Source organism: Nicrophorus vespilloides, unplaced genomic scaffold, assembly GCF_001412225.1.
Source record: "Nicrophorus vespilloides isolate i.1.1-1 unplaced genomic scaffold, Nicve_v1.0, whole genome shotgun sequence".
Classification (NCBI taxonomy): domain Eukaryota; kingdom Metazoa; phylum Arthropoda; class Insecta; order Coleoptera; family Silphidae; genus Nicrophorus; species Nicrophorus vespilloides.
Window position 1 is genome coordinate 39,974 of NW_017099608.1, and position 23,877 is coordinate 63,850.

Genomic DNA, 23,877 nt, shown 5'->3' on the forward strand with positions numbered 1-23,877 from the left:
TATAGTCGGCATTTTGATATAATCGGTATTATGGTTGTCGGGAATTTGATTGACGGGTTCTGATTGCCACCGATAACACACATATATGCAGAAAAAGTCCTAAAAATATTTATAAATTATTTATTAAAAATATTTTGGAAATATCCAACAATTTTTGTAAAATATAAAATTGTATAAAATGAAAATAAAACTTTTTATTTAAAATTATTGATGCATTGATATGTTAATATGCGCTGATTTCCCATTATTTTTCTAAGAAATCGATTAATTGTACGCTGAATTGAATTAATGAATGGTTACGTAAACTAGGTAATTGAGTGTTGTTCCGTTATTGTGAATAATGGAGTTAGGTACTTACAGTACGTACAGTACTTAATTATATAAAAGGATAAAAATGTTTACAAATAAAAGAGAAGGTTGTTATAATTATAGATATTTCCATTGTTGTCGCGCAAAAATAATTAGAAGAAAAACATTGGCAAAATATAGACAATTGTAGAGTACAGCGGCAACAGCAATTGAAATTGAACAAATGGACATTTACCACACCATTTGAAGGTTGTTTATTATTGCATATTTAATTACCAATCGCAATAATTAATATAAAACCAGATTAGTCGGTTTTCCAGCTTCCAGTACATAACAAATCGTAGCTGCAGTTTAAACACTTGAAACCAGAAACAAGTACACAAAATAAAAGTGAGTGTGGATTAGCGAAAAGAACAAAACCAAAAATAATATAATTCAAACTTTCACATGTGCTCTTTATAACATTTTTAATAAAAAAAAATAATAACTGGATTCATTATTCAATGATTCTTGTACTTTGTTTTTTTTTCTTCAAATGATTTCTTCGTACTACTTCTTACTTTTTAATAAATCAGCAAATTGCGTTCGTGTTTGGCCAAGCATTTCTGATTTTGAAATACGGTTTGACTTGTTTCTTTTTCTTTTAATATGCTTTGCGTTGCAGAAGAATGCTGTTCTTGGGAAGTTTTTGCGTTTTGCTCATGTCCTCTGGGTTCGCAGATTCAACGGATTATATAGATAATGGTAAAGTTACTTTGCACAGCGTTTGGCTTATTTAATCTTATTAATTGTAGGTGATGAAATCCTTCTACAGCCGCGATTCTTTTTACCAGCTACAGTTCATAAAGCTATCCAGGATTCGCTGTTCAGGGAGCCCAATTCGCCAGTGGATGCAACTAGGACTAGTTTTATAGAGAAGAGTGTGAATTTTGTGAAAGAAGGCGCGCGTAGGATAGGAAAAAATATTCCCTTCATTAGGGACATTGATACAAGCGGTTTAGATACGAACACTTCATTCTTCAGCGGTGCATTGGGACCATTTAAAAAGCATGTCTCGGCTATATTTCCAGGTATATTAGATTAATTTATATTAAGATTTTATGAAGAGGACATCTGTATTAGGAACTAGGTGGTGCGGAGATGGGAACAAGGCTAAGGGCTTTGATGATCTCGGAGTATTCGCGAAGACTGACAAGTGTTGTAGGGAACACGACAATTGTCCTGAGGGAATCGAATCCAAATCGACTAAATATGGTTTGAAAAATGATGGTGTTTTCACTAGATCTCATTGCGATTGCGATACTGCCTTTTACAACTGCCTCAGGGAAGGGTACAGTTTGGTCTCAAAGGAAATCGGGTTTACCTATTTCAACATTCTGGGACCTCAGTGCTTTAAAAAAGGTCCTTTGAGAGGCGGTTGCATCCGTTACAACAAGTATATATATTTACTTCAATATTATGCAAGTAACTAATTATTCATACTTTTAGGGGAAAATGTACCGAATATAAAATTCTTGACGAGAATTCAACAGCTTACCAATGGTATGACAACCAACTATTTTAAAATTAATTTTATCTATTAGTGCTTTATTTTGAATAAATTAAGCTTTTAAAATTATTTCATTCTTCAATTCCCTAAAAAAATATTTTCAAAATTGTATAGGATTTTCATAGAAATACAATATAGCTTAAAATTTAATTTATTAAATTTGCGTTTTACATGTATTTTTTAATTAGTAGACATTGAGGATTCACTCTAGTTAACTTAAATTTCCAAATAGATTTGCTCATAACAACTTTATTGGACTGCAAGAAAATCCTTTAGTGTTGAAATGTACATACGTATTGTTACAAATACGCAAACTGCCCGATTTATATTGTTTTTTTTTATATAACGTATGGTACATCCTTACATACTGTATACATGGTGATATTTGTTACACTTTGCCAAACATGTTTATTATTATTACAGTTATGTTAATCTTTTTTTTTTACAAACGTGCAAAAATGAACAAGTTTCCCTCAAATAATTGTTTATTTTTTTAATTAATTTCATTGTTACAAAAGTACATTCAAAAGCTACACGAAAATCAAAAATAATAAGTCCCAAAATTAAAAAAAAACACTTGCGTTAAAACCAGAACACCGAGCTTCGTTCAATGTAAATACTCGGCATTATCAATTCAAATTATGGGACTAATTCCTATCATTTCCCTTGTATATGCTAACGAAAACGTATATAATTTAACATTTAATTATTGTTATTTAGAACAGCAAGGTAACACATAGTATATTAATATTTCCGGTCAATATTTGTATATTAATGAAATTGCAAATCATATCTCTTTAGTAGTTACCATAAAATTAAAATAATTATTATAAAATTATTAGGATAAATAAATAAGTACGTATATTTAAAGCAAGGAATGCCGTGCAAGGCGAATCATGAATCCTTTTTCTCTACATTTAAGGAACCATTTTTCACACCCTACATCGGAAGAAATTGTAAAAATTTAGCTATTCGTTACAACGAATCACCAAAGAATAAATTAATACTGGTTGAAATTATTGGAACCGCAGCATGTAAGCTTAATGTGACGTGAATTGCTTAGAAGATGGAGTTAATTGGTTATTTCTTTTTGTTTATTTAAACAAAAAAAAAAGCTTTAAGATTTGTTTTTCTTTCCTTTTTCGCCATTGACTAGAATATTACATTTAATATGAACAATCCGTTTACTGTTCCAACCATGAAAGGAAATTAGAGTTCTGCGTTTTCACTTTGATGTTAAACTGCTTCAGTGTTGCCTCCAAAGCCGTTTGGTTTCCGGAGAAATAAGCGGAGACAGCATTATGGAAAAGCAGCAGCTGCTTGTGCATTACTTTCACCTTCAAATATAAAGTGTTATTATTGTAATTTAATGTCATAATTATAGGAATCCTTACTCTGTTCTCATCCAAAAACTTTAATTTCACCGCAACCTCAGCTCGCAACTTCATGAACTGTTGCCGATGCAGTTCGTAGCCTTGCTGGGCATCTTCCAAACCCATACTTCCATCCGGTTTCGTAGACATCGATTCCAGATCTGTGCGGTATGCATCGTACTCAATGCGTGAAGCTTCGTACTGCTTTATGCTTTGAAGAGTATCTTCAATGGTTTTGTTGCAAAGAGTATTCACAGAAGACGTGAAGAAATTCAGAGCACCCAAAAGGGTTTCTCCGTTCTTCGTTAGATTTCGTTGTGTTTCTGAATTGTAGAGGAATTCCTCCTGTAGCTCTGGTGACTTCTGAGCCAACTCAGAGAACGCTTCGCCTAGAGCATGCTAATTCCCAAATAATTAATAATCTAATTTGAATTGCAACAGAAGTAACCTTACTTGAGTTTGAACTACATGATAAAAATGATTGGTAAGAGCTCTAGCCAATCGAAGAATATTCATGTACTTCTTTTGAGTGTCCCTCAGTGATTCAATCTGCCCTTCAAGTTCTAATTAAATATGTATTAGTATGATACAATAATTAATTATGATTAAACAATTACCTGCATCTACAGTTCTGGAAGATTTTCCTAACTTTTCAAACATCAGCTGTTTGGTGCATTTGTAAGTGGATATAGACCAGTTCTTAATATTTTCTATTCTAGAATTGTTCTTGTAAATAGTTGTGTCATCATTCTGTGTTGGAGAGCTAGGCATGAGAATAGCAGGCGAGCTGGTGCTAGCTGGCAGCGATTTGGAATGTACATGATTTGTTTTTGCTTCAATGGTGGCCAAGACATTGCCCTTTCCATCACTTGGTGCTGCTTCTCGTAACATCTCATGGATGCTTGTCCTCTCTGAGGTACTTGTCTTTAATACGGACATTTCACTGAAACAGAAGGTGGTTTATATTCACTGCTAAGACTATCAGTCTTTTACATGAAAACCAACTAGAATTATGCATGAATACTTACAGAGCTAAATACTTTGTACTGTTATATATTCAATTATTTTCTTCTTTGTCACATTAAGTATAATTGAGCCACCCTAATCTGCTTGGAATGTATATATGGACTAAAACAACATTATATTATAGTGAAACAGACCAACAGCCAACAACCCTAATCACCCTTATGTTTGAAATGTTGGCAATGGTTACAAGGAAATGCAAGGAAGTCTGGGTAAAAACCAGCAGTCCTGTCAGGATTTAGAATTTCCTAGAATCGTCTTTTCTAATATATTTAATAAATTAATGTACTACAATTACGTACGAATAATTTGTATTAGCATTGATTAGAATAAATATCTATGACTCACACAATATGGATTTCCCTATCTTTATTTCAATAAGACTAATAACATATAATTTATGCAAATCTTAGTTTATATTATTCACAATTATTAAATGTTATTATTATAATATTAAGACAAACTATAATTTAAATTTTAAACTTTATTTACTAATCATGGTTGATGGTAGTTCAAATGTATTATTTGTTGAAAGTTATGTAATTTACTAAAGAAATAATTTTCTATTGTTTTAGTTACATTTAGTGTTAATATGATTGATACACAAGTTAATAAAGAATATAATATAATAATTAATAATAATTATTATTGAAACATAACTTTTCGATATTGTCGCTAGGGGCAGATAGTAACATCCTGAAGAGAGCGGGAAAATTTTCACGTGCTTCGTTTGTTTACCGTCTAGAGCCGTTGCAGTCAGATACAGTTTGTTCAAGTTTATTGCAGTTTGTTGATAGTGAATTAGTGTTTATATTGTATTTGGTGAAACATATCTATGAAAATATGTATTCCTTCAGTGATGATGAAGAACTTACGGACATCGAGAAAACTCGGTTGGAGAATATGAAAGAAATAGATAAATTTGTAAGTAAGGTTTAGATAACTAGCAACTTTATTACCTTGTGTTCCTCTGTAATAGGTGGCGGCAGCTTTTGGATCTTCTGGATTAACGGAAAATCTAACATATCTGAAAGCCACTCAACGCAGGATTCCCAGACAACGTAAAAATGTACGAAAGCCTCTATCCATAAATGTGGCAAAACTTACTGCAGCTCCCCAGGTTAAAAGATCAGCCCGATTAGCGAACAAAAAACCGGAGCTTTTTTATAAGGAGTCAGCTGAGGTATTACATTTTCCATCTATTTGCATGATTTTTGATACTTTATAACCACAGAATAGTTAAATGATCACAATTAAATATTCTTTTAAATATTTTTATTATGAGTGAAAATATGAATTTGCCCTTATAATAAAGTTAATATATATATATTGTCATTGCTGCGGCTTAATTGTTATTAAAGATAAATGTGATTTTAGGGAATCGAAGAAACTTTACCCAGAAAAAGTATTTTGTCTTCAAGTGAAGAAGAATTTGAAGATGATGAACCGACTTTCTTTGTGCCAAAAAAAAGGAGGACTATTGTCACTAAATTTGCACCAGTACCTTGTGTTGCTGTAGAGAATATCACTCAGGATTATTTGAACCGTATTGCATACAAAGGTTATAATAAAACTTATTCAGAGCAAGGCACAAGCTGTCACCAATGTAGACAAAAAACAAAGGATAGTAAAACTTATTGCAGAAGTGGTAAGTGTACTGGTGTTAGAGGACAATTTTGTGGAACATGTCTGATGAACAGGTACGGCGAGGACGCACGCGATGCTCTTAAAAATCCAAATTGGTCCTGTCCTCCCTGTCGTGATATTTGCAACTGTTCAATTTGTCGCAATAGGCAAGGGAAACGTCCCACAGGAATACTATTTCCAATGGCACAAGCACACGGTCACAAATCAGTCAAAGACTTTTTGGCCACTTTATCTCATGAAAAAAAAATTGAAAAAATCAAAGCAAAATCTGCTGAAACTATCGTTAAGGTTGACGAAAAATCGAAAGTTAAAAAGGATTTCAATATAATTGGCTTTGATAAAGCTGGATATGCTGTTTCAACTGATCGCGATGTGCCTTATGATGCAGCTGTATTAGGGTTTGTGAAAGACAAAGCAGTATGTCGTTTGGATTCATATCTAAAGATCTAATATGTTAACTTTTGCCAGATGTATTATGTTATAATGCTCCGTATTTTGAATGATTTGTGTTCACGTTTATTCATTGTTAATTTTTTTTAGTTTATTTTCGTTCTATATTTATTAATAATGAGAGGAAAAGTCATATTTGTTTTTTTTTTTATATAAATATATATATTTATCATTAGAAATAAGATAACATTTTCTGAAGTTATATAAAGACGAAGAAAATACTGATATTTAAGCATTTATAGTAAATGTAAAATAATTCCGCAGATCTCTTAAAAGAAACAATTTGAAGCAAGAAGTTATATTATATATATATGTATAAAATATGTACATTGTGTCTGACTAAAAGTGTTGCTTTATCTTCGCACTTTAAGTATGACGTCTCCGTCCGGTAACTTCTTCATTAATGACCAGACATCTATTCGCGGCATATTTGTCACATTTATGCCATTCACATCAATGATTTCATCCCCCACTTTCAATTTTCCACACTTGTCCGCGGTTCCTCCTACAACATAATGGTATAAACAAATAGTATGAATGCTAAAAAAATATAATGAAAAATCACCAGTGAAAAGCTTTTTAATGACCAATGGCACATCTCCCTGCAGTGACTCTTTCCCTCCCTCCATACTAAAACCCAAACTAGCTGCATCTTTAACTAAAGTCACCACAATTTCTTCTTGCTTCACACTATGTGATGCTGGAATCGGTGAATCTGTAATTTAAAATACTTTAATTATTATGTACCTAAGTTTATGTTTGTGATACCTACCCTTAGGAGCGATTTTTAGAAGATCATACATGGAGCTATGCCGAGAAGATGGTGTTAGTGCCGGGGTAGTTGCTACTTCTTTCATGTTATATATTACCAAAACCACTTCAGGAACGTTTTCCTATGTAGAATATACATGTTATACTATTATGAGTTATTCAAGTTCAATAAATATTTACTTTTAAAATGGCTATTGATTCAGCGTGTGTAAGTCCTTTCATTGTTTTTCCATTTATACTTAAAATCCTGACACCCTTCGATAAGCGCCCATCGCGATGAGCTGGACTCCCTTGACGTACCTTATGTACCTAAAAATATAATAGAAAATAGATGTTTAATATTATGATTAGGCAATAGCCCTTTGCAGCAGTTCAATATTATTTTTATTATTGTATTGAGTCGTTTTATTTTGTAATTGATTGTAATAAAGGAAATTAAAGTTAGTTAACATCGTACTTACAGTGATCTCTTTCGTTTCATAATCAACTCCTCCAGCCAACGTTATTCCAATGCTGCCTCCTGCGATTTCTGGGCAGAGGTTAATCACTTTGACTTCTTCTTTGGTAATGGGCTCGTCTAAATTAGTAATTGCTTCCACGATAATCTTCGTGGTTTCCTGAAAGATGATATGTTGATCTTTTATAATATTTGTGTTTTGGATAGCTGCATTACCTTGGTATCTAAGGACTTTACGCTGACTTGTGGAATGGATGGCAATGAGTTGCGTTTGGTGGTAATAGTAGTTATCGGAGTTGTGGGTTTCTGTGCTGGTTGCGCTTGAGTTATGGGTGGCGTTCGGACTTTCGGAGATGGCGGTGCCATCTTTTCAAAATTCTTCCGCAAATCTGTGACGCTAGCTGTCTTGTTATTTTTCAAGGTAGATCTAGGAAGAATTTTGCTGAGGTCCAAAGTGGGTGGCCGCTTGTTTTCCTTGGGCTTGTGGCCGTTCGCTTCCGCTGGCGGCGCTTCCTCAACGACCATCGGACTCTCACCAACTTCTTCTGTTTTTGTAACTTCCTCATCGAATTTCCGTTGGATGAGCGGGGAGCCGACCTTAAGATCGCGACCGCTGCGACATTTTGCTGAGGCCAATATGTTTTTCCGGTTGATCGCTTCGACGCTTTGGGGCTTCAGCAGGCGCGGGTTTAAGCTGTCGGCGGTCTGCAATTCGGAACCGGTTAAGTCGTACTTGCCACAGGTACGCGGCGACAGGTCGCTTTCGCGCGGGGTCGGGAAATTGGATTGCAGGTGGTTCGGGGACACCGGTGGTGAATTCCTGGAGATGTAGCTCGACTGGCTCGAGCTTACCGCAGAATCATTATCGCTTTCATCCTCTGATCGACCGGTCTCTTCCTTAGGTTTGGCGATCGGCTTGGGGTCGGCAACTACTTTGGTGGCCTTCAGTTCTGGTGAGCTGCTCATATATTCGAAGCTGCAGTCGGAACGCGTCGGGGAAGTTATACTCTCTAATGACTTGGGAGCCTCGTTCAAAGACAATGTTACTGGCAGACGACTCTCGTCATCCAATTGACTAGTAATTGATTGCTTTTGCGGCTTTGGCTTCGATTCCTCCGGCTTTGATCCGTAGATCTGCAGGCTTTTCCGTTTGAACGCCGGCGAATATTTAGGTATGGCATTGGAATTGTTTGAGTTCCAGATCGGAGTGGTCAAGCTAGGCGTGGATGAGTTGCGGCTATGTTTCGGCACATGTGCGTTTGTAGGCGATGATTTTTCCTTCGTTAGCGGAAGAGTATGAGTGACTACGCTCTTGATTTCCGGTAGATCCACCGTTGCTACATTTTCATCAACGTCCGTGTGTTCTGGAATGATCAAACCCTTCAATTTCGAGAAGGATCTTCTCTGTTGTTCAGCAATTAAATGCCACCGGTCTGTTTTCGGCTTCTGTTCGGAGATATTGATCATACTCTGCGAACGCATGTGACCTAACCGCGGCGCCTTCGGCGTAGCAAGTGAAGTTTGTTTCTCTGGCAAGGTTTCGGATAAGTCTAGAGAACTCTTGTTGTTTAAAGTATAATTAGCATTAGTTAAGGAACTCGGAACGATAGTGTTCATGTTCATCACAGATTTCGACAGACTCTTGTATGACTCGAGCGCGCCGGGCTCCGATGTTAGCTGCTCATCTAGACTTGTCGAGAATTTGGCAATCATATTGCGAACTTTGTTAGTGCTCTGCTGTTCCTGGGAGTTTAATGATCTGGATTGTATAGGATTCGGAATGCGGCCTGACATTATGGGTTTCGGAATTACTGGCGTTTCCTGGTAATCTGGGAATTCATGGCCGTCGGGCGGCTGGCGGGAATTGATCGATGGTGCCTCCATAACTTCAGCATCTAAAAATACCAGAGGCCAGATGCAGCCGTTTGTTTATCAAACTTATTACAATAACAACTGCATTCTATTTATTACCTGGTGGGGTAAGGGATCTCACTGGTGCTGTTGGCGCTGCTACGCTCCTTGCAGCTGCTTCTGGGGCTTTCGATTGTGGCTGGATAGCATCTACAATATAATAATAAAAAAAACATGTCCATACTTTCATATACTCGAATAATCACAGACAATGAAACTTCTGCGTTTCGGTAGCTCACTATTGGTTATTTAGTATTCGATGAGCTTTCTCTGGATCGCGGCCTACCACAACAATTTAATTATAATCTAATCCAAAGTCAATAAAAGCTATTTCCGCTAACTCTAAATCGAACAAATACGAATAAACTTTGAACGACTTTAAATATGTTAATAAGTCCAACCGAAATTAACCGAATTTTTTAACTGAACCGGAACGAAAAATTGCTTAATTGAAAAACCGAAACCGGAACTTTTTTTTTTTCGTTAAATTAATTCTTAATCAATTTCTTTCCTGTATGCTCTTTGATGATTTATGCTAGTGTTTTGGTTTATTTATATAATCATTCGAAAAAAATAATTTTTCGACGGTCAATTGTAAATAGAGTATATAAACAAACAATTTATAAGAGACAGCGATGAAATCTCTTTGAATACTCCGAATTATTTTTTCAAATAAACAAATACATAATAAACAAAACTACCAAGGCCGAATTCCGTGGAAACGCTTAATCATAAATATAAATAAAGCCTCAATCACCACCAATTAACCACCGACTAAAAAGAGAAAATTTGAAGAAGAAAGGGCAAGCACAAATCTTGCGCAACTAATATTAGAACAAACTCAAATGAAAATGATAATACATGACTAAAGAAACATTACAAAGTGCACTCATTAATTTTTATTTATTTTGTATTTTCAATTTTATAGTTGAAAACAGCAGTAAGAAGGGAATTTGGTAAATAAATTTAAATTTTAATTAACTAAATTGCATTTTTTCCGATTTTAAATTTTTAGACGAACCAAAACCGAATCTGGAACGATAAACGTTTCGGTTCAACTCTTTGATTAAAACATAACGAGAGAATTTCAATAACACAAATTATGAAACAAACTGAGTGCATGCATCGTTCACTTGAAACTTCCAAACATAGGTGATTGGTCCTTCCAAAATAACCAACTTATGAATATTTACATTCAACGTGGGTCGATCTTTAATTTGCATCTAACAATGTTGTCATACTTTATGACTACATCAAATTATTAATATTGCATCAATTAACTAAATTATAGTGCTTTGCGCATTCTTAACTGCAATCTACGAGAGGAATATAATATATCTATTAACAATATTGCTGCTACTACTACAATTATGAAACTAAATAAAAAGAAAATTGCAATAATTTCTAGTATTGAATGATTGGACCTATTTGTAAAGTTTATTTACTTACGTTTGGATGTATTCTGACTACAATATTTGCTTTGACGCTGCATGTTACAAGACTAAGCGGTTAACTGAAAGCGTACTCCTTCAGCTTGCGAATTTATACCTCGAACTAATCAAAAGGTTGGAACCTAATCAGAACAGGCATTGTATTATTCATTTTTGTTTTGTTTTTTTTGCGTTATTACTCCTCGATGAGTCCATATATTATTCAAATAGCTGTCTTATGGGCAGGCATGACCAGGACGCATTAGTAATCCATTCCGGAGGAGTCATAAACATAGGCATGCGGTATTTTTTTTTCTTCTTTTCTTTTTGCTGTTGCGGGGCGCGAACTGCCGCACCGGGATTCAGATATTATCTTTCGATTATGGAACGATAATAAATAATTTCATGCAATTTATTTTGATTGCGAATGTGATTTAGCCGGGGACGAGCCGACCAGATCACGCCGCTTAATGGAATCGCTCCGTACCTCATCGCCGCGCACTGTCACAATTCGCGTCAAAATTTTCATGCGTTCATTACGTAAATTGCGAACGATTCTAATTGGATTTGGTAAAGCGATTAACGTTAAGCAAGAGCTGCGAAGAGAAGCATATTTTGCTGTACGAGCGGCTACTTTGTGGGACGCGATTTAACAGATTAGACGCTCGATATCCGGGTCATACGATTTCCGGGTTGTGATTATATAATTTTTAGTAATACTCTAAGAATAATATAGAAATAACAATGTTCGAAATCTGTTAACAAGACTATTCATTTTTTGTTTGTTTATGTGTAAAAAAAATATTTTTTTTTTAAATTACCATTTCTACAAAATATATAACATAAACACACATAAACACGTTAAAATTACTCAGTATCAGTAAATAAATCTTCGAGAAAATTATAAAATAATATACAATTTTTTTTAAATGGAATGTAATATGTGTATTGAAATATTAGTGCTATTGGTGAAAATCACGTTTTCGCGAAAGCTGAATAAGAATTTTTATTAAAAAAAATATTATGGATTTTTCTTTTTAAATATGTAAAAATAATAAATACTTTGTCTAAAATTGTTTAAGAAATTGATGATAAAATAAAATATTGTAGATATATTGGTAAATTAGCATTCAATTACCAAAAACATAATCAGGCCGAAGCGCATTTACTTGTTTACAGTCGAGATCATTTCAGAATAAATTTATTCCGAAAGGAAAAGGAACGATACTAACGTATACCAAAAAAATAAAGTATAATTAATTCGCGTAAGACGGTGGCCCGAAAACAAAACAAAAAAGAGAAGTTTCCTTTTCGGTTTTAATTTCGATATGCATATGTATTTGAAACAACGTTATTTCAACTCTTTTATTATTTATAATTGATTCTAGAAAACCTTTTCGCGTTTCTATTTCTGGCGAGACGTTACAAAATTTCAATTAACTTTTGAAATACATTATTTCCAGTTGCAATTTAGATGCAGGCAATTTTACGTGGGATTAGCTGCTGCAATTGATGGATCTTATGGGATCGTAAAAATAATAGTTGATTCCAAATCGATTTTTAGTTTTTAATTGCTAAACCAGTCAATTTTTGATACAAACTAAAGAAAAAAATAACGAATTAAACTTAGGTTTATTCGATTTTAATGTTCGAAATGTTAATTGAAATTCTTATAACCCAATTTTTAAATATCCTAGTATCCTTTTTAGATGCAATTAGATTCTTCGCGTTACAACAGTTATGGATGAATCGAGGTCGCTTGTAAAAAAAAACAAGTCTTGATTGCAAATAAAATGTTTGTTTTTTTCTTTCTTTTTGGAAAATTCATTTGCATTATGTAATATTTATAGCATTTAGAGATTTATGAATATTGAACTAAAATATTAAATGCAGTTGTATTTTATATTTTAAGTTGGATTATTTACAGCTATGGATGGATGTTATGAGCGCGAGGTCGTCAGTAAAAATACCTGATTTCAAATCGAAATTTAGTTCAGCTCGGTTTTGCTGAGAGATATGCAAACAAAATAATATTTTGTTTTAATTAATCCAATTTGTTGAATGTAAAATATGCGTTTGTATTGTTTTTTTTTTTCTTTTCGTGGAATTAGTTGCAGTAAAGGAATGGATGTTAGAAGCACGAGGTCGCTCTTAAAAATACCTGATTCCAAATTGATTTTAAGTTCGGCTTTAGTTTTGCAAATTAATTAAATTAAAATTAGAGAAAAAAAGAACACGCGTAACGCATTTCGAAGTTGTACGGATGATGGATGCATCTGTTCTGTTTCACTTTCGAAGCTGCTCCGCAAAGTTGAACAGGATAGAGCAATTTGGGTTGGGTCATTTGGCATTACGTGTGGATCGGTATGGTCCGGGTTGCTGCTATATGTCCGCGTTTTCGCTTTCCCGTGGTATGCGTAAATACGCGCAATGACCAGTCATAACAATACCGGCTGGAAGGGAACAATGGGCACAATCGTTGGCATTCCTGCGGGAATTCGCTCGCGAACAAGAAACAAGATGAATAAAAAAGAAGTAACAAAGAGGCGCTCCGGTATTGAATTAATCGCGGTCTGTCTGATCGGTTTTACCTGGACTGGTGGTGCTTTGGAATATGGCCGTGGTGTATTCCGCTTTCGGTTTGCAATAGATGATTCGCGGCTCCATACCGAGTGGTTCACTGGCTCAGTACCGCATTGTACTACGGAATTGCTTTTATAAATATATATATATATAGTTACATATATATATTTATATATACATATATATTAATATCGCACAGCCCACTGCAATCACTTTCACAGCAACGGACGGACAAATGGCAACTTGCTCCGAAGGCTGTTTTAAGATCAACTGTAACCATGCCGTGGACAAGTGGGAAGTTACCATATATGAGCCGGACAACGAGCACAAGAACCACCGGCCATGGTCAACATCACCCCCACGGTCGTTCCGAGCGAAAGACGCCTACCCTTGTGGTGCGCCGCGATTTATGTAACGTTTCCGCACATCCGGATAATCGGGATAATCCCTATTGAACTGTGTGTGTGCCTCACTCACTTCTTTAATATGCGGCGCGATGCCGAGCTACGTGCTCCCAGCAGTTGCACGTTCCGTTTGATCCATTTGGGATCATCGGAGGAGCGCTACAGATTACCGAATCGAAAGGAGCGTGTCGATCTGGACTTTGGTTTTCGGATCGACTGAGTTCTTTTGTTGTTCGTCGTGTTGTTAATCTAATCGATCGATACCGCCGGTCGCGGATCGCGGACAAGAAAAACAAATATACACACACATGAGTCAGTAGACTTAAAAATAGTGACTTACTCAAACTATATATGTACAATATGTATTTGTTTATGAATTTTTCAAATTTCTTTCTTGTTGCCGAGACTACAAAATCCTTCCTTCCGAAGAAGCGTTCCAAATATAACAAACTGTCCGCTTCCTTAAGAGCACCAAAAAATTCGCGACTTCTCCACCAGCGCGCTTTACCGGCACTTCTTCGCGTGCTGCTGATGCGGTTTCTTCTTCCTCCTCCTCCTCCTCCTCTTCTTCTCGCCGTTCCTCCTTTTGCTTTTGTTCGTGGACCGCCAAGTGTTATAGGTGGTGAACGCGCGAACGGCGCGAGCAAACTACTCAACTACTCTTGACTCGCGACTGGTCTCTAAAGCCAAAGCCGGCGTCCATCCGACGAAAGATTTTCAATCATCGGCATTTTCGCCGAGATGCACACACTCTGGAACGAAATCGGACTATTTCGCTTCACCTGCGTACAATCCGTTCGCTTTCGCGGATACGTTTTTATTGCTTTTCGGCTCTCTCGCTTCATTATCGTCCTCCATGCTATTTCGCCCATCACAATTATTATTATTATTATCATCATCGAATTCCCTATTTGTTTTGCCCATTTTTGTTTCGGTAATCCACTCGAATTCAATAACACCCACGATAACCGCGATAGCCACAGATAACACCTATTATTACAGATATCACACATACATTTTACTTCACATATTTTTTTTTATTTATAATTTCCAACGATAATTCCACATTCTTAAATCTTTCCCACCCCAGCTATTTACTGACTCATTTCCGCAAAACGAACGCATTCCGCAAAATCGGAATATGCATACTCAACAAAACTAAAAATCACATACATCACAACCATATCTAAACCTTATTATTTTTCCTTATCTATACATTTCAACGCTTTATACATTTCCTATTATATAATTCATACATTACATTAACTAAGGACCTGTCATCAATAACCCTTTGCAATACTTAAGAATACACTTAATTTTTCTATTCAATACCAAAAAAAACATGAATCAAAAACATATATAAATCAATAGTTGTTAATAATTGTAATTATCTAAAATTTATAGAGACGTGTAATAAATATTATTACTTTTCCTATATATATTCTGTGTATAAATCGTTTGCAATTAATAGCCTATTGTATATAAGTTTTTTTTAATTATTTTTTTGGGTATGTAAGCAATTTCATTTATTATTTGATTTCGTAAAAATAATAATAATGAATTAACCCATTGAACAATATTCAATGAAATAAATAATCTCAACCAATTCCTTTGTTTCATGTTTATTGTTTTTAACATGCACCGATAATGCACTATCTGATAATGAACAATTAAGGAGCCATAATGCATACAAAATTATTGGCGCCTGATTATATTATACATAGAATTTTGTTTTTTTTGTGTTAATTTTTCATATTTCCTTTTCAAATTAATCAATAATATATTTACATTTACACATACTTACGATAATATTAATATTAACAATGTAACAAATAATTAGTTGAAATTGGTTGTTTTGAGGGATGAATCTCGTTTGCTTTTTTTTTTTCATGTGTATTTATTGAAATGATGCAATCAGAATGTAATCCCCAAAAATAAGATAGCTATGATTATTTTGTAACCGAGTCACCTCTGTTACTTGAAACATATAAATGGCAAGGATAATCCGACTCATTCTTATTTTTTTTTTGTTGATACAAGTACTTTCAATTTGCATATTTCTTATTAGAAATCTATCTATTGAGTATCTTTAAGAAAAATTATATAATTTATTCAATTACGTATTTTATGTACTTACTTAAATCAAGTAAAACATTTGCAACTTTTTTTTTTAAATTGATATGATTGTTCTATTTTCTAATTGAAAAATAAATGTATATCAGCTGTTGTTGTTTATATTAATTTTGTATTAAAAATTCAAATTGTAATTTGTCTATTAATAAGAAGCAAAATAAAAAATAGCGGATAATTGCATTTGATTTCTTTGTACTCATTGGTTTTGATTGACATTTTCAAGGTCTATTTCTGTTTCGTTCGTTTACTTATTTAATATCTACTTTTATTATGTATGTGGATTATATTATTATTATTATTTTTTTTTGTAATTTTGTAGATTCTGTTTTCAAATTGAACGGATAATGGTGGCTGACGTCACGATTACTGCGACGGGTACCGATGGGGGGCTGAGGGGGCAATGGCGAACATCGGGTCAGTGGACGTAAAGTCAAGGGCAGCTGGCATCTCGAGCTCGTCGTTTGCAGTACACTGCAATACCAAGATCGAGCCACATACCATCATCTACAAATGGTACCACCAGCCCACCAACATCCCCGAAAACTTTGCGTTTTCCTTCCATTGCAAATAAAAAAAAACAAACAAAAACTTCAGAGAGCGAGAGAGATAAAGATAAAGAAACCATCCAAATTGGTTACGGACTAATTACTTAATCCGCACACCATAAATATTATTATTATTATTATCAGCTTTTTATTTTCGCTTTTTTTTTTTTCATTCGTTAGCTAATAAATTAATCATTAGATACGTTCACATTTTAAGCAATCGCCGAGTTTGTCTGATTATCTATTCATATTATGTTTTTTTTTGCATTGCTATGAGCTAATGCTTGACCGCAAATGATTTTCTAAGTATTAGGTGCAACCAGAATCTAGGTGACACATTCGCTCTTACTCATCCCGAAATTTTGAGTTACGTATAGCTAAGATTGCTTCGCTTCAACGGCCAGTCTAAATATTTATCTTGAGCGGCTAATTAATGAGACACCAATTAACGGCAACAATCGCTGTAATTGGTAAGCGACGCGCAAACAATTCAAACTTGAGTTATACAACGTAGGCAACTAACATAGCACGCGTGTATGTCACATTGCATAAGCAAGTACAAAAATAATTAAAATTATTCAAAAAATATAAATTACAGTTGAACCTCGCTTAACGAGTTTAATTCGTTCCACTCGTATAACATATTAAAAAAATACACATGATATGTGTATACAAGTTTAAAAAATGATGTAACAGGCGCGCAATCCGGGACTTCTCTTCTCATCGTCACTCGTTATGCGAAACGTCGCTCGTTAATTCATTTTACTCGTTAAGCGAGATTCCACTGTACTTAATTATATTATTTCCTGACTGTAATAGCTTTGATAATCAACTTTAAGGTTTGCTTTTCTAGTAGTAATTTTATACAAACTTCAATGTAACTATAGCATTGTAGTTTCAAATTTAACAAACATCCAAATTCTCTTTTTCATTCGGTAAAGTATATATATTAAGTGTACAAATTCATAGTAAAAAAAACTATAATCATTAATTAAATTACTTTTAGGGAGTGTAAAATCTTTGATACTTTGAAAATTACAAACATTTCAGTGATTTTACAAATCATTTTATAAATTATTTATTCAGTTTAATTAGAATTTTGATACAAGCAAATTATAATTAAACTGAATTAATATAATTTGCTTGTATCAAATTCTAAATTCATAATTTAAAATTATGTTAATATAATTCTATTGTATTTGAATGTAAATTTTATATATTTAGTGTAATTAACAAAATCAAAACATTGATATATTTTGATCAATATAATTAAGTTAAATATAAATATTGCAATTATTCAAATTAATTTAGTTTCTTTATATATCCATGTATTTGAATAGTAATAAAAAATTGAAGGATTTATTTTTCTTTCGAAAATGACTCGATGTACATCAATTACTTAGAAAAGGCTTTAATTATAGGTTTAAAAAAAAGGATCGTTGTTTGTGCTTTCTATGTTTTCAAAAAGATCGCCGCGCGTGTTTCCATAATTGACACCGTGTAAATGCCTCGCAATCCATTACACTGCTTACGTTAATAATAAAGGTAAATTGCAATGCTGCGACGTATTTTCACCTGAAGATTATATACACTGTTTGAAAAAGCTCTCCACGAGTTCGAGTAAATTGTATGCTTCGTCGTTAATTGACGTGCAATTAACAAATGAACATTGCTAATTGGCCGTTGCGCTGCTTACCTGAAGTTGTTGGTTCATGGATACCGTCCGGTACATCAAAGTCCTCTCTCATGATCACGTCCTTTTCGACATCGGCATTCTCTACTATTACAATCGGCGCCAGTGGAGAATTCCTAGATTTCAGGAGGAAAAAAAAAGCAAAATTAAATCAAGAATACCAAAAGCTTAGCTTAAGAAAAGCACACGCATTTTGCCGCCTTGTGTTTTTCGAAAATTACGCAAATTATTTACTTATGTTTCGGTCAAACTCTCGAATTATTTAAAATCTCTGAAAATATATATATATATATAGAAAACCAGTTTATTTTTCGAACTGAAGTTATAAAAACGTAAACGGCCATTTACCATTTAATTTCGTCAATTAATCATTGGATTCATGAACGTGACTTTTTTTTGTGAGTTGAATACTAATTTCGCATGTGTACTCACTTTTGTATTTTAAGCATGAACCCGTCGGTATTTTGCGGATTCCTAGGTAATTATTTATGATTCACGAACTGAATCACCGTTTGTGTGCGTTGTTTTTTTTTTCGTTACGTAAGAAATAAAATGTTAACTTAGCGCCAGGCGCAGTGGCGGATTAAGCAATATTTCCAATTCAAATATTTTTTTAGTTAAAAATGATGGCGATGAAATATTTAAAGGTGGATTTTCATTGTCTCTTCCATTTGGATGTAATTCGCTTTCAAAAATAAAATTTTTGCTCGAAAAAGCAGTCTCTTCTCATTTTAATGATTTTTTTTCAAAAACTATAATTTCAGATCCAAAATGCCCCAGTCAAATGTTTCCAATTCAAATATTTTCTGATTAAAAAATGATGACCGAAGTATCGTTTCTCAACCTCCCAACCTTCGTGGGCACATTTTAAGATTTTAGGCCTATAAAATCGAAATAGATTTTTTTTTCAGTTTAAATATTATTATATAAATGTTTTTTAAAGTTTCATTGAGTATTTGTGATAATAAATTAAAGAATGGGAGCGGTGTTAGTGTTTATGCGCGTTGTAAAATCGCGGAGATATCGACGTTCGCACAAACGACGAACCCGGAAACTTTTCGCGCGAAAAATATTTTCTCTTTTGTTTTTTTTTCTCATCTCGCCTTGTTCCCCTGCGGGTTTTACTATTGCGCTTTTCTTTTCGTTCGCAGGCATGAAAAAAAAAAGGTGAAATAGCAATCTCAATTAACGAGGAATTGTGAATGAAGAAATGGGTTTTCCTGAGTTTATTGCACCGTCGGTTTTGCAACAGAACAACAGTAGAAATATTTTTGAAACCAGATATTTTCGGTCCAGTTGTCGCACATAGCTATGCCGTGATGAATATTTTCATAATTTATACCAATGGGAATTGCTCTCGCGCGGAAATGTCAAGGACAGAAAAAGCGAGCTCGAAAGTCGAAAACCTTATGGATATTTAAAATGTTTTAAAACTATACGAATTGTTAATTCATGAATGCTTCAAAGAGATGAAAATAAGTAAAAAAAAAATATAATAATAATAATATGCAGATAGAGAGACACGACTTTGCGCAAGAAATATAATCCTAAAACTTTTGACATTTCAAAGTCGATACACTTCGAAGCTTAATCAATCTTGATTATTAAACATTTAACTACCAAATCTGGTGTTCATATGTTCGTAATTTTCTGAACACCTTATTGGGTTGGAGTTGTTGTTGCTGTTACGTCGTCGTCCTTTTTCTCTTCTGCGTTTCAAGGATTTTGCAATCCACTCATTTATTATTGCATTTTCGTTGCCCCGCCTAGTGATTTGTTGCCCGCTCGCTTTGCTTTCAGCCTTATGCCATTTATGGCATTACCTCTTTTTTCTTCATTCCTCTCTCTTTCCTTTTGCCTCCTGCCATCTCTATCTTAACCTCTCGCGTTCTTTACCATTACGTTCTTTTCTTTATTTTTGCTGTTGCTCTGCGTCGCATGTATGATTTTTTTTTCTCTCCATATTCTTAATTGCATGCGAAATTAAGAGCGCCTTACGTAATCGCGACGTGGACGCGCTGGAATTCTGCGGACTGCGCGGCGCATTTCTCACGGATCGCCCGAAACGACAAACAGTAGTGTTCCAGATTTCTCGTTCGACTTGTACTCTACTGATCTGTGGATATTTTTTTTTATATCAAGCCATTTTTATAATATATTATTCTCTTGCTTTGGCGCAACAGCGGTTACCAAGATCCGTGGTAACGGAGCGCAGCATTCCCGAAAATGCTTAAATAATGCAAAATAATCGAGAGGAAACTGAATCGGATGCACATTGTGCGGTGTAACGGGAACCGCTGCATAAATGATGATGGTACGTTCGCGCCGGTGAAATGGTCATGGATTTACCGTTCGATAAGAGATTCCTCCTCGTCCTCCCCGATCGTGGCAAGCTGCGTGGACGGCATCCAGTTATAGGTGTACATCTCGTGGCCCCAATGGTAGTTGTCCTTATCGTAGTGGTAGCTCGAAGAAGATCTCTGCTCGTTCTCCAAAAATTTCCTTATCGTTTCGTAAGTTTCAGCTTTAGAAGACTTAGGCACGAAATCCACCAGTCGCGGCAGATTCTCTACATACTCATTTTTCGTTTCATAATCGTTGTTGTTCTTCTCCTTGATGCTCTGGTGCTTGGTTCTAGGAGGAGGCGGTGGCGGTCGTCGCCTCTCCACATCCTCGGCAGTTTTAGGTTTCATTTCGTTTAAAATTGGAGCTTCCATAGCACGCACGTCTTCATCACCGTAGCTCAAAGGAGCGTCCTGGAAGTTAGCAGGAGGTTGAAGTGGCGAAACTTCCGGTTTCTCAACTTTCTCTATCGGAGGCTCTTCGATGAAATCAGTTTCGTCGGTGGATTGCAGCGAAATCAGCTTGCTGAACAGATAGTTATCTTCGGTGTCATCACTCTCGAACGGATAGAAAACTTTTGAAAGGTCGAGCTGCTTCTGTATCGCTGTTGGTGTTGATGGCAAGCTTCCGGCGAAGCTGGATGTCGTCGTCGTCGGAAAGGAGCTGAAACGATCGACGACGGTGGATATCGAGCTTCCTGTATCGTCTGATTCGCTTAGGCAGTAAGGAGATTCTTGCGAGAACAGGTCGACGTACAGCTCTGCATCTGGTGGACCGTTGCTTCCATCCGATAGCTTACGATCTCTTTTGTGAACTTCAGGTTGGGGAATGCGCGTGCTGCTACGGTTCTTAACGTCAACGCGGGTCGATGGTACTGGAGGTTCTTGATTAACCACAATATTCTCTTTTGACAACCTCCTGGGGATCTTCCTGGGCGGCACTGGTGGTGGCGGCGGAGGCGTCCGCTTTTTCTCAGCACTTATAACTAAAGGCAAATCCTCCGTGGATCTTGCGAGCTTAACTGTTTCGTTATGTTTAACTAATAATTTTATTACAACATTGGAGTCCTTCAGACACCTGACGCAGTCTATACGAGTCATTGATTTCACTGGAAAGGAGTCAATCTCCAGCACTTCATCGCCTTCGGTTAAGGAACCCCAGGAGCTGCGAACGCGCGATGCAGGACTATCAGGCGCGCACGACTGTATAAAGAGACGTTTCACAAATTCAGCAGCTTTGGTGCCACCCTCAAATTTCAGGCCAAAACCCAACCGTTCCCCGGGTAGTCTGTACACTAACACTTCTTCAATCTTCTCGCGAGACTCGTCCTCGCCTATGGTCAAAACCGTTACGTAGCCGGTGCTTGATACATCTTCTGGAGGGTTGATATGCTCGGTGGTCCCTACGGAAACGACAGTGACGAACTCGCTGTTGCCATCACCGAGGAAACCGTTCGACGGTTGGGTTTCAGTCACATCCATCTTCTGGCCAGTTCGTCTCTTTGTTTTGTTTAGCTAATTCCTCAGTTGATCTGCAAGCAAAGAACGAGGTTGCGATTACATATAATTACTGACTTCCCTAAACACTTTAATGTGAATCTAACTGTTGCGCTCATAACTGGAACACAAATAGATGCTCGAGGATGATTGTATCTTATTGAACCTAGTGACCCACTGCCTCAAACCGATTTCAAACTGTACATGCACGGCGGAAAACCGCGCGCTCGTAATGCTCCACCGCACCGATCGTATCGAGCGAAAACGATTTTCGTACTGGCATGTCGCATCCATCTAGCACCTAGGTGGGTTTCGCGAGATGCACCGAAAGTAGGCAGCAGTCAGACCCGGTGGGACTTTTACTAGAAAGTCGTGGAATCGCTAATTGCGAAGGAAGCATCCAAAACAACCACCGGCGACACAGTTCGACAGGCAATCCAATATAATTGAGATCACTTTGCACACATGAGTAGCGGCATCCGAAACCGAGGCCGAGGCGAACTCGCTCCTAACGGTACCATGCTGCTGGAATGCTCAAATTCCTGCTGCTTGGAGGCCGCTGGTCCTTCGTTGGACGTCCCTCTTCTACCCTCGTTGGTTACATCAAAAACTACCATCAACACCACTACAACCCACTGTTTGCTTACCCCGGTCGGCATTCTGAATTCGTCGTGCAGATGACACTCGCAGTGATTGTAAACAACTGTGCCTGCCTCCCACGGAGCCCCACTTCAAACACCTGACCTCGTGAAGGCCCGCGTCTCTTCGTCCGCTCTGGTACCGACTAGGCACCAACACCAGGTACTGCTCGCGACTCTAGCCCGAGGTGGCTGATCCAGTGCGGGCCTCATCAATAACACCGAACTTGTCCGGCTAGTCGCTCTGCGCTCGACTCAACTCCGACGACCTCTCAGGCGAAGACCTCCAACGCGCCGAACCAAAAGGTCGGTGAAAGTCACTGCTTGCTCCACACAGAATCCCGAGATTGTGTCAATGGGTCACACACTTCTAACCCTTCTCCCCTCCCCGTGCAGCCAATTTCATCCATTCCCACTTTCTATCCTCGTACACAAATTACTGTATTAATTGACCAAATCCTTCACATTCCAATGCAAAACGACGCATAGAAAAAAATACATTATTAAAAACAAACATTGCGTTTTTATTTTCAACGTACCCACTTTCTATTAAATCGCGGCATTTAAATGCATTCCAGTGACAAACAAGTTAGAAACATCAACAAACAATAGCAATTTACTCCACTGAATAATAACAAACAAATTAATAGAACATTCTGTTGAATCCAATTAATAAATAAAAGCAGACAATTAAATTCATCTATTTTATTTACAAACCTTAAGTAAATAAAATAGTTAATAACCCATTGATCAGATTCCGAACAATCACTTTAAATTAAATAATAAACACGTTTTCGTTCTTAAAGAAATATTTTGTTAGCGTTGAAGAACAATATGAATGTAAAACAAGATAAAAATGTAATATTAAACAAGAATCATGAACTGGAAAGCAATCTCATGCAATGTAATAACGGGAAAAAATAAACATCGTATATATATAGCAAGATAGATATATGTATGTATACGCATATACAAGAACCAGTTTGCTGCTTCTCATGAACCAAAATATCGGGGAACATGTAATTAAAATCCCGTTCACCGAAACCACGTCATAAAGAAATTTGATTTCAAATTAATCATTAAAGTGAAAAGTGCTTATACGCAAATTGGATGATAAAAATT

At 35.9% G+C, this 23,877-nt stretch overlaps 4 protein-coding genes across 8 annotated transcripts; 2 read left to right on the forward strand and 2 right to left on the reverse strand.

The window, feature by feature from the left end:
- The first annotated feature begins 461 nt into the window (after positions 1-461).
- On the forward strand, positions 462-1,905 carry LOC108564862 (phospholipase A2-like). Its single transcript, XM_017924034.1, has 5 exons — positions 462-699; positions 974-1,053; positions 1,104-1,379; positions 1,432-1,744; positions 1,798-1,905. Exons 2-5 carry the CDS (start codon positions 978-980, stop codon positions 1,871-1,873), a joined length of 741 nt encoding a protein of 246 aa, XP_017779523.1. The 5' UTR covers positions 462-699; positions 974-977; the 3' UTR covers positions 1,874-1,905.
- Positions 1,906-2,025: 120 nt separating this feature from the next.
- Positions 2,026-4,612, reverse strand: LOC108564857 (arfaptin-2). 3 transcript variants are annotated; one of them, XM_017924027.1, is made up of 6 exons: positions 4,557-4,612; positions 4,260-4,502; positions 3,849-4,174; positions 3,685-3,794; positions 3,253-3,630; positions 2,026-3,195 (listed from the first exon to the last, which is right to left on the reverse strand). In XM_017924027.1, the coding sequence occupies exons 3-6, from the start codon at positions 4,168-4,170 to the stop codon at positions 3,043-3,045; spliced, it is 963 nt and encodes a 320-aa protein (XP_017779516.1). In that variant the 5' UTR covers positions 4,171-4,174; positions 4,260-4,502; positions 4,557-4,612; the 3' UTR covers positions 2,026-3,042. The 3 variants fall into 3 exon arrangements, with proteins under 3 accessions (XP_017779516.1, XP_017779517.1, XP_017779515.1); XM_017924028.1 differs by having other exon boundaries at positions 4,260-4,359; positions 4,415-4,588; XM_017924026.1 differs by having other exon boundaries at positions 4,260-4,588.
- Positions 4,613-4,981: 369 nt separating this feature from the next.
- On the forward strand, positions 4,982-6,477 carry LOC108564861 (cell division cycle-associated protein 7-like). Its single transcript, XM_017924033.1, has 3 exons — positions 4,982-5,178; positions 5,234-5,437; positions 5,632-6,477. Exons 1-3 carry the CDS (start codon positions 5,098-5,100, stop codon positions 6,349-6,351), a joined length of 1,005 nt encoding a protein of 334 aa, XP_017779522.1. The 5' UTR covers positions 4,982-5,097; the 3' UTR covers positions 6,352-6,477.
- Positions 6,478-6,530: 53 nt separating this feature from the next.
- On the reverse strand, positions 6,531-23,196 carry LOC108564876. 3 transcript variants are annotated; one of them, XM_017924068.1, is made up of 10 exons: positions 22,765-23,195; positions 20,628-22,152; positions 18,282-18,394; positions 9,551-9,640; positions 7,796-9,474; positions 7,584-7,739; positions 7,303-7,431; positions 7,124-7,244; positions 6,917-7,066; positions 6,532-6,856 (listed from the first exon to the last, which is right to left on the reverse strand). In XM_017924068.1, the coding sequence occupies exons 2-10, from the start codon at positions 22,100-22,102 to the stop codon at positions 6,705-6,707; spliced, it is 4,065 nt and encodes a 1,354-aa protein (XP_017779557.1). In that variant the 5' UTR covers positions 22,103-22,152; positions 22,765-23,195; the 3' UTR covers positions 6,532-6,704. The 3 variants fall into 3 exon arrangements, with proteins under 3 accessions (XP_017779555.1, XP_017779556.1, XP_017779557.1); XM_017924066.1 differs by having other exon boundaries at positions 6,531-7,066; positions 22,765-23,196; XM_017924067.1 differs by lacking the exon at positions 22,765-23,195 and adding an exon at positions 22,225-22,749 and having other exon boundaries at positions 6,531-7,066.
- Positions 23,197-23,877: the final 681 nt, after the last annotated feature.

What these genes read in the sequence shown, in the direction of transcription:
- LOC108564861 (XM_017924033.1), top strand. Translation starts at nt 5,098, where the DNA reads ATGTATTCCTTCAGTGATGATGAAGAACTTACGGACATCGAGAAAACT. An exon ending in TGAAAGAAATAGATAAATTT is followed by an intron (nt 5,179 to 5,233) that starts GTAAGTAAGGTT and finishes CCTCTGTAATAG; the next exon opens with GTGGCGGCAGCTTTTGGATC. An exon ending in TTTATAAGGAGTCAGCTGAG is followed by an intron (nt 5,438 to 5,631) that starts GTATTACATTTT and finishes ATGTGATTTTAG; the next exon opens with GGAATCGAAGAAACTTTACC.
- LOC108564862 (XM_017924034.1), top strand. Translation starts at nt 978, where the DNA reads ATGCTGTTCTTGGGAAGTTTTTGCGTTTTGCTCATGTCCTCTGGGTTC. An exon ending in AACGGATTATATAGATAATG is followed by an intron (nt 1,054 to 1,103) that starts GTAAAGTTACTT and finishes TATTAATTGTAG; the next exon opens with GTGATGAAATCCTTCTACAG. An exon ending in TGTCTCGGCTATATTTCCAG is followed by an intron (nt 1,380 to 1,431) that starts GTATATTAGATT and finishes CATCTGTATTAG; the next exon opens with GAACTAGGTGGTGCGGAGAT.
- LOC108564876 (XM_017924066.1), bottom strand. Translation starts at nt 22,102, where the DNA reads ATGGATGTGACTGAAACCCAACCGTCGAACGGTTTCCTCGGTGATGGC. An exon ending in CCATGAACCAACAACTTCAG is followed by an intron (nt 9,641 to 18,281) that starts GTAAGCAGCGCA and finishes ATTATATTGTAG; the next exon opens with ATGCTATCCAGCCACAATCG. An exon ending in AATCAATAGCCATTTTAAAA is followed by an intron (nt 7,245 to 7,302) that starts GTAAATATTTAT and finishes TATTCTACATAG; the next exon opens with GAAAACGTTCCTGAAGTGGT.
- LOC108564857 (XM_017924027.1), bottom strand. Translation starts at nt 4,170, where the DNA reads ATGTCCGTATTAAAGACAAGTACCTCAGAGAGGACAAGCATCCATGAG. An exon ending in TTCCAGAACTGTAGATGCAG is followed by an intron (nt 3,795 to 3,848) that starts GTAATTGTTTAA and finishes ATATTTAATTAG; the next exon opens with AACTTGAAGGGCAGATTGAA. An exon ending in AGTTTTTGGATGAGAACAGA is followed by an intron (nt 3,196 to 3,252) that starts GTAAGGATTCCT and finishes TTATATTTGAAG; the next exon opens with GTGAAAGTAATGCACAAGCA.